We start from the raw sequence: 13,089 nt of genomic DNA on the forward strand, positions 1-13,089 counted from the left end.
AATATTACTATCTGACATTTGCGCATATAAAAATAAGTGCGCAATGTCAACAAATGTCAAATAGCAGCAATATTGCTGTTTTAGAGAAATTGCTTCAATGTGGCCTTTTAACCCCACGTGTGCTTAGAGCTAGTCACAAATAAGCTGTTCCCTCCTTGTATGTCGCACGCCTTGTATAATCAGTCTGTCCTGCAGATATTATTTTCAGGCGTCTCAACACGGCTTCAAACTATAGTAGACTTGCTGTTAAATGTGTGTTTAGTACATGTTGTGCGTTGTGCACCTATGTCTTTTGTTTGTGTCTATGAATCTATACATGTCTATGTTTGAAAATGTTTTGTGTATACTCTATTCTGTGTTCTAGTAATGTAATTTTATGAGAATTTCGTTAGAAATCTGTCGTTCGGAATTCGCGACGACATATTTTTAACGTCAAATTTCCATTTTCGAACCGATTTCAACTACTTAGCTGTTAAAGTCGAAGTCTATGTCGCTTTATCCTATATGATCGAAGCTACCCTATTACCCTTGGAAGCAAAAATCACATGATCATTGAACATACCATATGTAATCATAAACATTCGGTGCTGCGAAACGATAAATACACTTAAAATAAATATACCATAATCTTCTTCCTTGGGTCGGTTAAAACTGCGAAGACGACGCAAAAATACGTAAAACCGAATGTTCTTTTAAGGCGATATACGAAGCGAATGACTTTAGGCGTTTGCCTCAAGTTTTGCGCGCCATCTGTCGAATCTCACGTACGATTTTTAATCGATAAAATAATGATTTCTGAAGTAAGTACCTTGAAAAAGGCCATATTTCCTAAGCCATAAATAATTATTAAACATCATGACGGTTTTTCTGGTAGCCAATAAGCCCCTCTATATATCTTTAAATTTGAACGTGAACTTTTGGGTGAACCTGTATAATACAATTCTTCTTTTGTAGGATTTTATTTTTATTGTAAAATTCTTGACCTAATAAGTAGTATAATAAAATTAGGTATTAAAAAAAACTCCAAAGGCATTTCAATAAGAACCTTCATTTAAAATTAGCCTATAATTTTACAAAAGTAACAATTCAGTTCTGACAACACTGCAATAAACGATTGCGCCTGATGGAATCATGAGAGCAAATGTTTATTTCTAATCCTTCAGTAAAGTCTGTGTATTTTTAACAAGAAAATAAAAAATATGATCCTCTTCGAAATCTTATTACAAACATATCCACGTATACGTAATTGTTTCTTATTCAATATTACCCGAATTATCGAAAAAATAAACTTTAGAGACCATCTCTTGAGACACCATTTTTTAAATGTTATTTATTTATAATGAATTGTTCCAAGGTATCAAATGCGTTCATGAAGTACTTCTGATTCTAAACACATGTATTGATAATTAAAACATGTTGTTTGATAATTAAAACACAATACCGGATTCTTACCGCATTAAGCAGGGATATGAGACTCCCGATATTTCAACACCGTTGCAAATGAGTCTCATAATATCCCGGATTAACGCGGTAAGAACACGGTATTTGTGTTTTAAAGATGTATTTTGACAGTTTCTCTTCGTATATCGCCTTAAAATCCAAACCCCATTTCACTATCTTGGAAATCCTGGCCTTGCGAGATTAATGACAAATGACGGCCTTATCGCTGAAAGCGATTTCTTCCAGACAACCATTTATACATTCATATATCCACGGAATAGAAGAAAGTGGTTAGAAGGGCCAAGTGAACGAGGAACGCGCAAATACTTCAATTTTGCACTCATCCGCAAATTTTACAACGCGCAAACTCCGCAATATATTAGAAGGTCGTCTTGTGCAGGGCAGAAAATCAAATATCGACTATCATGCAAAGATATTCCTCCTTATCACAGGAAAGCTAAAAACATTAGTGTGATAATGCTATTTATCAAAAAAATACTTTTTTATGCAGTTAGTATTTTACTAAAAGTAACAATAACATTGCAATCTATCACATAAAATATACATTGCCGGTAAAGTGGCTGTGGAATTTGAGAAGCAGTAAAGCTATCGTAGTTATCTGTTTGCAGGAAGTAAAAGAGAATGGGATGAAAGCGACGGCAAAGGTTCTCATACAAAATGCGCGTTAGGACCTTTCCTCTTTCTTCTATTCCGTGCATACACCCTCTACTACTAATCACTATTTATAAGCAAAACGAATGTTGGTGTTTGGAGGCAGATTTGTGAGTTCTTTAAAGATTTTTTAATGTTCCCAGGCTGTTCTATCTCTGGCCCCGAGGGCTGCAACCTCTTCATCTACCACCTGCCCCAGGAGTTTGGAGACGCTGAACTGATGCAGATGTTTCTCCCCTTCGGCAATGTCATCAGCAGCAAAGTTTTCATCGACCGGGCCACCAACCAGAGCAAATGTTTCGGTAGGCATCTTCCTCTCAAAGACCTATGCAGCAATATGATCTCGAAATGGGATAGGTAATCTATGCCCCCTTCATCTTATAACTTAGATCATTCAATGCAAATCTGAATAGGCACCTTTTGGGTAAGCTCGTTTCATTCCTGTGCGTTTCGTAGGTATGTAACCTAACCTGTATTGAGCTGGTTTTCCCTTCGCGGGTTGGAAGGAGGCAGTCGCTTCCGAAACAATCCGGACCTGTCAATTTTTCAGGTTAGGTAAGCGGACTCCGGGAAAAAACGCTAGGGAGATGACGGGTACGCTCATTACATTGCCGACGCTTTCTTAACCTCTTTAAGAGGAAGAATTGTGTCTTGAGAAAATTTGAATTGAAAAAGTCTTCAGAAATAATTTCTGGGGAATCAACATAAAAGGCCCTAGACTTTCTAGTTTCCCGCCATCGATTCGAGCTTACTCCACCACGCTACTCTCCGATAATGGTTGGAGAATTAACACCAAAAGCTTTAGTAAGTATTTTTCTTCTCTGGCGACATATTGTGGACGAGAGATGTGTAGTAGATGCGTAGACAAGGTTGTTAAACAAAAGTTCCGCGCTAACTTTCAACATGTTGTGCAATTTCAATATGTCGCGCGCCAAATGCCAAGTGGAAACGTGACTTTATACTTTTTCCTTAAACTTTAACCTATAACCGTTGCAGGTTTCGTATCGTTCGACAACCCGACGTCGGCGCAGGCGGCGATCCAAGCGATGAACGGCTTCCAGATCGGCATGAAGCGCTTGAAGGTCCAGCTGAAACGGCCCAAGGACGCCAATCGGCCTTACTAACCCCCGACGCCGTCCTTGCGCGCTCACAGCGTGACCCTCGTACGTATTTGTGGAACCTTACATATTTGATGACCTCTGTGTATTTGTAGTTTACGTATTTATGGAACTTCACTAGAAAATTAGCCTTTTCATGTAAACATTTGGAAGTTCCATAAATATGATTGAGTGAAGTACCTCCTGTGTATCAAATTAGCACATCCTTAGTGTTACTTTCAATGCCGTTATTCAATTGTAACAGTGTTTTGTGTTTGAACCATCACTTACATAAATGGGGCTTAAAGGAGTCGCCATACTGTGAATGTGGTCATCCGGATCAAACCCTATCTCACATAGTGAACGAGTGCGCTCTACACCGGTTCCCAGGATGCGGCAGAGACTTGGTTAAGGGAGCTTAAGCTGGATATATGATCCACGCAGTATATTTTATTTTTGTTTGCCATACGTAATAATAATAATAAGTGTTTTACCGCTTCTGCTCCGGTGACTCGCCTTAACGTAATTTAAGTTACTGCTCTTAAACTGCAATAAGTGCAAGAAAGGGACAGAGCGAGTTTTAGCCTCGTCAAATTAAGTAAAAATTAAGTTGTGGTTGCTAGGATATCGGCACCGCTGTAAGGCTGTTTGTCCACCGGAGCGGAGCGAAGAAACGGAGAAATATTAACCAATAGGATTGCACTTCCATTGCACAAACCAGTTCGCAACTCGTCAATATTTCTCCGTTTCTCCGCTCCGCTGCCCCGCTCCACTCTGGCGGAAATATAGCCTTACTCACCCGTATGTACAGCGGAGTGGTTTTCTTCTATGTATGCTAATAGCCCAGTAGCTTGAGCGTTCGTCTCACGATCCGGAGGTCCCGGGTTCAAATCCTGGTGGGGACATATCACGAAAATCACTTTGTGATCCCTAGTTTGCTGCATTACAGGCTGATCACTTGATTGTCCGAAAGTAAGATGATCCGTGCTTCGGAAGGCACGTTAAGCTATTGGTCCCGGTTACTACTTACTGATGCAAGTTAGTAGTCGTTACATGAGCCATGTCAGGGGCTTTTGGCGGCCCTGACACCAGGGTTACTGGGGTGAGCAATCCACCTTACAAACCACACGATAAAATAAGAAGAAGCGGAGTGATGCTTTTTATTATTAGGTACTTGTTTTTCTAAAGCTTAGGTTACCTCGGCTTATGCCTTTTATTAAAATGTTTGTTTTATTCGTTTGTTGCAGGCGGCCGGTTGCCGCATATACGTCACGCCTACGACGCGCACGTACGCGTATTATCAACAATTCTTTCAAGGAATTTAAATACACATTTATTGTATAGTAAATATCATTACCTACATACTAACCTAAAGAATTATGCAAGCCCACTCGGCGAGTATACTAAATTAGTTAAAAGTAATTTATTGAATCAGCGCGTAGGAATGCTTCATTCTTATCATTATCGATTAATCATTAAATTACTCTATTATATTATTATATATACAATTTATTAACTTTGATTAAATTATTATTATTATTATAAAATGACGTTATAAAAATTTTGTCATTCGTAATCATACTTCTACTTCTAAGTACTTAATGTTTAACTGAAACTTTTAACATAAATTTATTATACTAGTTATTTGCTTGAACTAAGCCAAACTGAATTTATTAAGTAAGTTGAAAATGTAAGAAAAAAATGTATTTTAATTATTGTATATTGCAAGAATTGTACCAGGGGGAAGGGGCGCGCGCCTTCGATGCTCTGTTGTTCATAGTACTGTAGTTGTGACGTCACCACCGCATCAACACATGTACCAACCTTACATCACGTATGCAACATATTCAAATATTCTTAAAAATAAAAACTACCCCCATTTTTCGCAAGTAATTCTGATAAAAATGGGTATTTCATTTCAATATTTAATAAAACAAAATTGCGTAAATACGAGACGTGAAAATTAATTGTACAAAATAAGGTAGGTGGTACATAATTTGATGGTGGTCACACCACCAATTCCGTTGTAAGTTTGTTTCGTTGACGTAGGTATAATCCTGAAGGCGCCCGCGCAGCCCCCGATCGCTCGCACTGTTGCCTCCCTCGCCAACTGTTCACACTAATATAAGTGTTCGTTAGAGATCACTATTGGAATATATATGTCCTATATTTTGTTAAATTTTATTATGTGTGTGTCAGATAAGCTATTAAATGGGTGTACCGGGTTCTATCCTTTGATTTAAGGACGCCATTGACAATCGATTCTCAGTATCGCATCAACTTTTTAAACTTGAATAAAAAAAGATCTCCATGCCACAAATATTGTTAATATTTTAGCGCAGTACGATAGCGTTAAATGTTGTTACGTGTAGTTTGAAGAGCTGTATAAACGCACTTAATTAATCAAGTAAATGAGTTGTTTAACTGTACAAAGGTTTCCCTTGTTTATACTGAGAGTTGATTCAAAGCGTTCCTAATAAATACTTTAATAGAAACTTACAAGTTTCTAACTTAATATATAACGTTGTATATTGGCCAATATGAACAGACAATACAAGTAAGTCGATTCTAAAGGTACACCCCGCCCCACAAACCTACATGTTAGTAAAATTTAATGGCGATGTTGTTAACAAAATTAAATGTTTGTATTTAACACTGTGTACAAATTAAAGTGCACTTCAACTTGAGACCGAGTACTTAGGCCTTCGTTTCGAAGATCGTGTTATTATGTGTTGTAAATTCCAAATGGGCTGTGATATAAAAGAGTTATAGTGTCAGATGTACAGGCCTTCTGTATTGCATATTTATGTGTATCGCTCTCTGTTAGGCTGGTCGCATACTGGCCGCGCGCAGTAACAACTCAGACAGCAATTTAGCACATCAACAAAACACCTCCGAACCAAATAGTCAAGTCAACAATTACCGACAGATTTCATAAAAATATGATATGAAATCCTCACTTTTAGCTTTAGGCGGTTATTAGAAACACTCAATAATAAACCCACGACAAGAACGATTATCCTGCGTCAACTTCAGTCACTAAAACTTTCCCCGAATTCACTTTGTTTTCATAAATTTTCAAATCAAAGTCGCTATTTATTTTTCTACATAGTCGTGGAAAATTCGGCGAAACGAATTGAATTCTGGGATAGTAACGGGCGTTGTTACTGCGTTTTTGGATTTACAAATGTCATTTAAAATCCGAATATTTTGTCGGTTTCGTGAACGGCAAAGAGTTGAAAAACTCATGATCCGTTAACAAGTAAATTATATTAAAATCTTGTGAGAATATAGCGGTGTAGTATGCGAATGGCCTAAACCTCGCATTGTTCGCGACGTCAATTCAAGGAGCGTGCTTCCCTACTTTCTTTCGTGCATTCGTGTGTGTGTCTATACATATACATATTATAATACTATTGTTAAGGTGTTAAATACAATAACTGTGACATAGCGTCCAGGGAGCCAACAGTGTTAACGAGCAACAGATAAACTAGTGTAATTTCTACAGAAGAAAATAGATTCATAATCAAAAAGGTACCAATATAAATATAAAATGATACTGAGATACCTTAGATATATTGTGTGCACGCGGGCGGGCTTCGCAGCCTTAGCGCCGATGCTTTAGGTACACCAGTCGACTACCTATATGGGACAGACCCTGAAGCTGCATAAGTAGGCGACAACATAGAACCACATTAAATATAACATAAGGTTTACTGTGATAGAAACTATGCTATCTATCGCAAATTGTATCGCCGCTCTCCGAGAGATGTCGCTTTCACCTTATAGAATATCGACGCTACCCGCAAAAACGGAAGCAAAAAAGTTATTCTGAATATTGAAGTCGAGATGACCAGACGTGCCGTCGCCTGCTTCACGTAATGCGAAAGGTTGATAGTGGTTGTAGAGTGGTACTTGTCCCGTATGGTTGAGCCGAGGTGCCGCAGCCCGCGTGCGGCCGCGGACCGCGGATCGCGCCACGGCCGGCCGCCGCCCGCCACTAGTCAAATATTTCACTCACCACAAGACATAGAATTTTATATTTACACAAATAATTATATTATATTGATATAGTATTCTAGTTTTAGGCGTTTATGATTTATAAACATTAAGCCGTGTGTAAATGGTATACATGAATTACCTGTTAAGTCTATAGTTCTTTTCTCTAACTCACTCATGTGCAATACGTTGTTACGCTTTTTAACTTGTTTAGCGTTTTGTTTTTCATGCATTTTTAATTTATTATTGATATTTTTACGTTACCGTTTTTATATTATTCGTCGACGTGGTCTCGTTTCGTATTACGACTGTAGGGCCGGCCTCAACAAATGCACTAGTGAAATACTAAAGTCGAAATGTACATTTTAGATAAACAAATAAAAATTATATAGCCGCGGGCCGACTCTGGAGGCAGTCCGGAGGCACAGGGTCGGGCGCGCAGCGGGGTGACTCGCGTTATGAACGTTAGGGTTTGTCTTAGCGCACAAGGCCGGGCTCGAGTCGCGTGTGAGTGCAGTGCTTAGCAGGCGAGCGCGGAGCGGCGCGGCGTGTGCGGCGGCTGCGGTCGCTTCGGTCACTCCGGTGGCTTCGGTCGCTCCGGTGGCTTCGGTCGCTCCGGTGGCTTCGGTCGCTCCGGCCACCCCGGCAGCCGCCGCGCACGGGCCGCTTGCTTCTTAGGTTACAGACAAATCGTTGCCAAACCGGAACACGTATACTTAGTATATCGACTATCGATAATATCACCTCGTGGGTAATGTAGGAGTAATACGCCCGCACGACGTCGCCGACAGGCCGCATGTCTCGGGTAAATTAATAATATTGTGTACTTATATCTTTATACTGATTAAAATTAAAAATTCACTAAAGATATATTGCGGTGACGCAAACGTTTGTAATAGATTAATGAGTCCTCTCTGAATGTATAAAACAATCGCCCATAAAAGTGATTCTAGGATACAGGGTATGCTTTGCAATTATTTAAATGTATCTAAATGTTTTTCATGTAGGCAGGTTTTGCCGAACTCTCTGACTTAGACTACGATGCAATACCGCCACCCGGCGCGGCGCGCGCCGCTACACTCTCGGGTCCACTAGTCTGTCACGACTTTTTATACTGTCTCGTACTATCGTAGTGTAACCGATCCACCTCATCTCACCTCATGACTGTCCTCTCGCGAACCAACAGACTCAACGCTTCGCTTCCTTGTTTCCGATACGAGTAGCACTGGCCGCGCGTCCTTCATTCCAAATTAACGCCACTTTGGTTACTAGTATCCTCACTCACTTGTCATCTCGCCATACTTGCCGCGGGAGTCTGTCCGCCCCGTGGCGGTGCGAGGCGTGAAGCCGAGACAGACAAATCGGTGCCACGGTCTCCGCTACGCCGCCCACGACACGACTCCCGCAAACAGATCGGACAAAAATCTTAGTAATACGAAATCGAATTTCTTAAAAAAAAACTATTTAACTCCTAAAATTTTATAAAATATTTATATCGTTCGCATACTTGAATTCGTAGCTCTCGCGTAGACGTGAACATTTCGAAGCACTCAAGGACGTTTGAATCGTTTGTAAATGGTATGCGAATCGAAATCGGATCGTTATTTAGGCGATATAGGTAGATCGTCGGATGGTGCGGGGAGCGCGGTGAGGCGCGGGGCGTGACGTCACCGCTCGAGCGGGCGCTGCGCACGCGCCACCACCCACCACGTTACATCACGTTTGCTAAACACCGTTCGATGCTAGTTAATAAGATGAATGCCAATATTTTAATCAGAAGAAACAAACTTTAGAATTCGGGATAATTAATCAATATTATTATATATCTATTTATATAATAAAATATGGAGAGAGGCGCATAGTGCTTTTATGATTGTAGGTCCTAGTATTTGAAACAAAACGATCTAGTCATATCTCTTTCTGTTATTTATTTTTTCTATCGCTTAGCATAGTTTAGCTTCAAGCACAAATCGATTTAATTCTTACTGTACTTAATTTTTACTTATTTTGTTATATTAACTTAGAACTTTTTAACTGTTTTTCCGACTAATAGAGCCTAACTGTCGCAAACACTATCCTACTAATTGTCTATAATACCCTTAACTAGAATGAATTGTTGAACAACTGATTATTACGAGGAATCAATTTTATTATATTACAATATTATATTTTTAATAAGTTATCCAGAATACTGTTTTGCAGTTACAAATGTTTATTTGAGCCATAACTACCTATAGATTTATAATAAGGTTAATTGGTATAATTTAACTGGTATAGATTGGTAGAACATCATTAAAATATGAATGGTATAACCGATGGTTAAGTTAGAAGTTAAAGGTTACCTTAGTAAGAGCGAGTTATGAGAAGTATGTATTAGGTAGAAACAATGTAACTGTCTTAATTCTGCTTTTGTTTGTTAATGGGCCTCGTTCACTGTATCGCACGCTGATCGTCCTATGATGAATAAATCTTGCCTAGTTAAGACAGACTATTCATACAAATATTGTTATAGATGTTACAGATAATCTATTTAGCATAATGGAGTGGATATTGTGAACACTAGAGGATTGTGGTACCGTGAACGACGTCTATATAAGCTGCCGGCACAGACTGTCGTGCCGTTACTAAAGGAAATTAGACAAAATCGCGCCGTCCGTAATAAAACAAATTTCACCTGTATATTACTGTATCCGTTGTACAGCCGTTCTGTTGTCGATCGCTTTGGAAATAGTGAATAAATACAGTGACTTTATGTATATGGACGTCAAGTAAGCACGCATGTAGGTCCACAATAACTTGAAATATAAAAATTGTACATACATATTGACGTCATATCTAATTTAGGAGCTTACTAGCCTTTTGTCCCGAATTTGCTCGGGCGGGTGACAGGGTGTCGCTGTTAAAACTAAGATGAAATCATAATCATTAACCGACTTAGATGGATAACATGCTGAATTCTTAACTGATAAAGTATAGGGTACTTTTTATGGCGACTAAGCTCTGGGATGGTGTGAGGAAGAACAAAGATTTGTTGGGTGATCTGTTCAAAATGTAAATAATACTAGACTACACCATGCCGTGAGTAGATGTGTACACTTCGCCGTTGCTTTGACCTTAAATACTTTGTCTCTTTTTAACACTACTAGGAAACAAGTGACAATAGACCACGCTCATTCTAAAAAAATCGTGGACCAGGATTCTGTCTTTACATTCGTCATGGAAATTTCTCGTTAGTTTAAGATAGAAGTGTTCGCATTTACCACTGTCAGTCGCCACCAGAAACCAGCATAGCGTGAACGTAATCTACAGCTATCTCGCATTGTTCTGGATAACTTATATCGGAATAGTTTAAGAGACATCCAGCCCAGATCAGCTGATTATTCGGAACGATTTACACAAGAAAACTAGTAGAATTTATTACAAATTAAAATCGTATTTAATGTAACTTTCAGAGGTTTTAAACGCACAATTATATTATCACAGCCTCATACTGGGTCTTGCTGCCACTTTTAGTGTTTGTAAAGTCAAATGTGATGAACTATAGATTGATTCCAGCCTAAGTTCCTAAGCTCATCATGTTAATAGCAGCCATTAGTTTACTTTTAAATACAATAAGTTCAACATAGGCTCGCTCCTCTGACTCTTAGCCAAATGTACATACTTAAACATCCAATATAATCAATGAAATGTAACCGCCCAGGGGTTAAAAAGGCCACATCGAAGCAATTGATCTAACAAAGGAATATTGCAATTTGACATTTGCGCATAAAAAATTAAGTGCGCATTGCAAACAAATGTCAAATAGCAATATTGCTATCTTAGAGGAATTGTTTCGATGTGGCCTTTTTAACCCCCCTGAACGCATCGGAAAAGAATCCAGGAATCATATTTCACCAAATTGCTCTAATACAGCCTGGACATCAATAGTAAATCGTATCCGAATAACAGTAAGGGCGTAACAGACTAGCTGTTTACATCTAGTTTAGCGAGAAGACGTCGCTGGCGTCTGTATTATACGCTTGTATCAATCGTCCATTGACATATGTACCTTATTATATTGTGGCATTTGTTTTCTCAAAAAAACCTATCTATAGCCAACGCACGCTGGTAGGTCGAGGAGCCTTCAAATGATATCTCAAGTGTTCCTTACCACGTGCTAACACGTGTTAGTAGACAAAAAGAAGGCTTCGCAAACCTGCCCAGCCATCCCTAAAGCCCAGACGGTCTTACCCCAAAAGTAAACAAGCATTCATGAGTGTTTAGGAATTTAGTAGCCAAGGAAAATTTTATCAAAGTTTCAAAATTATGCTTAGCTGTCAAACTTCTTAAGGGCGTATTGAACGCTTGTTTATGTTGCGGTAAGACCTCTAAGGTCCTACGAATGATGAGGTGACATATATCCCAATGAAGCATGGTAGAAAAAGCAAGACGGATGTGAGGTTAGAATCCCACCGTTCACGGCTATGGTAGTTTTTTTCTACTATAGTTCGCAATTCTACGTGAGCTACGAACGATTCTAACCTTGCCATAAAAGATAAATTAATACAAACTAGCTTTCCAAACGAGCAACCGAGCTTACTGGTCTTACAGAACCTTGTTTTACTCCACCATGCATCAAAGCACTGTTCTTAAATTGAACAGTATTGCTCTAATATCCTTGAAAAATAAAGAGTTAATGTACAAATTCCCAAAGCAAAACTTGTCAATTTAAAAGTGCTTTTGGATGTATGTCAGTCATCATCTTACACCTTAGTTGACTGCCCAGTCTCGGTTACCCTCGCCACGATACTTTAAAAGAAAGTCTGGCAAATATTGAAACAGCCTCAATGTGTTAAAGGTACCAAACCATAGTTTCACTGTATTGCGCCCAAGTTAGTAACGAGTACTTATGATATGACTAAATTCAATTTTTGGAGCCGGCAAAATGTCTGTCCTTAGAAATCGATACCCAAGTCCTTGGCAAAGATAGTTATTGATAAAAAATGACAAATTAGAAAATGTATAGCTAAATTATCGATTCGCACATTAATTAATTAGTAAATTTAAATCAGTTCGGATACACGAACGAAATACAAAACAAGTTAAAAATGAACTGCCTACTAAAGACTGGCCGTGTACCTAAATTATAAAGAGAATCTGTGTAAACTTGTCAAGATGTACAGATGACTTGTATGTCCAAATCTAATTATAGACATTCTGCATATGTGGCTCCGTATTATTTGGCATTGTATAAACTTATACCTACATGTTCTGAAGTTAGGTGGACAGAGTTTAAAGTTTCAGTGCATTTGCTAGCTAGCTATTGAAATGTTTATTCTCGTATATTGTTATAGTTCGCCAAAGATTGTAAAATAAGAGTTATTCATCACTTTTTTGAAGTTCGCTAGGTAAATGAATATCTAATTTATTTAGTTTTAGTAGAATCATACAGTACTTAGCCAAAGACGACTGCGTTCATTGTAACACAGAAACTAATACAATAATAATCGCCTATTTTGCATGTTCTCATTTAGTTATTGACGTTTGAACCTATTATCGAGTTAATATGTATATTGCTGAAATATTTCAAAACTAAATTACTATTCAATTATTTATTATTATACACTTATTACGTTTAGTATGCTAGAAATATGATGAAGGATAATAAATAATTTTAATTATATTAGGTGGTTGTTTTATTTCTTCAAATGAAGAGTGTAGTGGAGTGTCTAGAAATGTATACTCTATCCCAATGTTACCCCTAAAGATTGATTTAGTCTGATAATGGCCCCGATTCCTGCAGACACCTCCTAATTTATTTTAAGTTATACCCGTCACAGTCTTATCCGCCGAAAAGGAAAGGAACGGACAACAAGTTAACAAGTCAACAAGTTAATTTTAA

At 38.4% G+C, this 13,089-nt stretch overlaps 1 protein-coding gene across 6 annotated transcripts in view; it reads left to right on the plus strand.

The window, feature by feature from the left end:
* The window catches only part of LOC126368194 (CUGBP Elav-like family member 4), a 283,473-nt gene extending 270,603 nt beyond the window's left edge, over window positions 1-12,870 (plus strand). For 4 of the 6 annotated variants that reach the window (XM_050012086.1, XM_050012087.1, XM_050012088.1 and 1 more), the window contains 3 exons: window positions 2,238-2,414; window positions 3,109-3,275; window positions 4,457-12,870. In XM_050012086.1, coding sequence (XP_049868043.1) covers window positions 2,238-2,414; window positions 3,109-3,236 — 305 coding nt within the window. In that variant the 3' untranslated portion in view covers window positions 3,237-3,275; window positions 4,457-12,870. The remainder of the gene's footprint in view (window positions 1-2,237; window positions 2,415-3,108; window positions 3,276-4,456) is intronic. The other 2 variants (XM_050012090.1, XM_050012092.1) reach the window with 1 other exon arrangement.
* Window positions 12,871-13,089: the final 219 nt, after the last annotated feature.

Source organism: Pectinophora gossypiella, chromosome 7 (assembly GCF_024362695.1).
Source record: "Pectinophora gossypiella chromosome 7, ilPecGoss1.1, whole genome shotgun sequence".
In the NCBI taxonomy this organism is placed as follows: domain Eukaryota; kingdom Metazoa; phylum Arthropoda; class Insecta; order Lepidoptera; family Gelechiidae; genus Pectinophora; species Pectinophora gossypiella.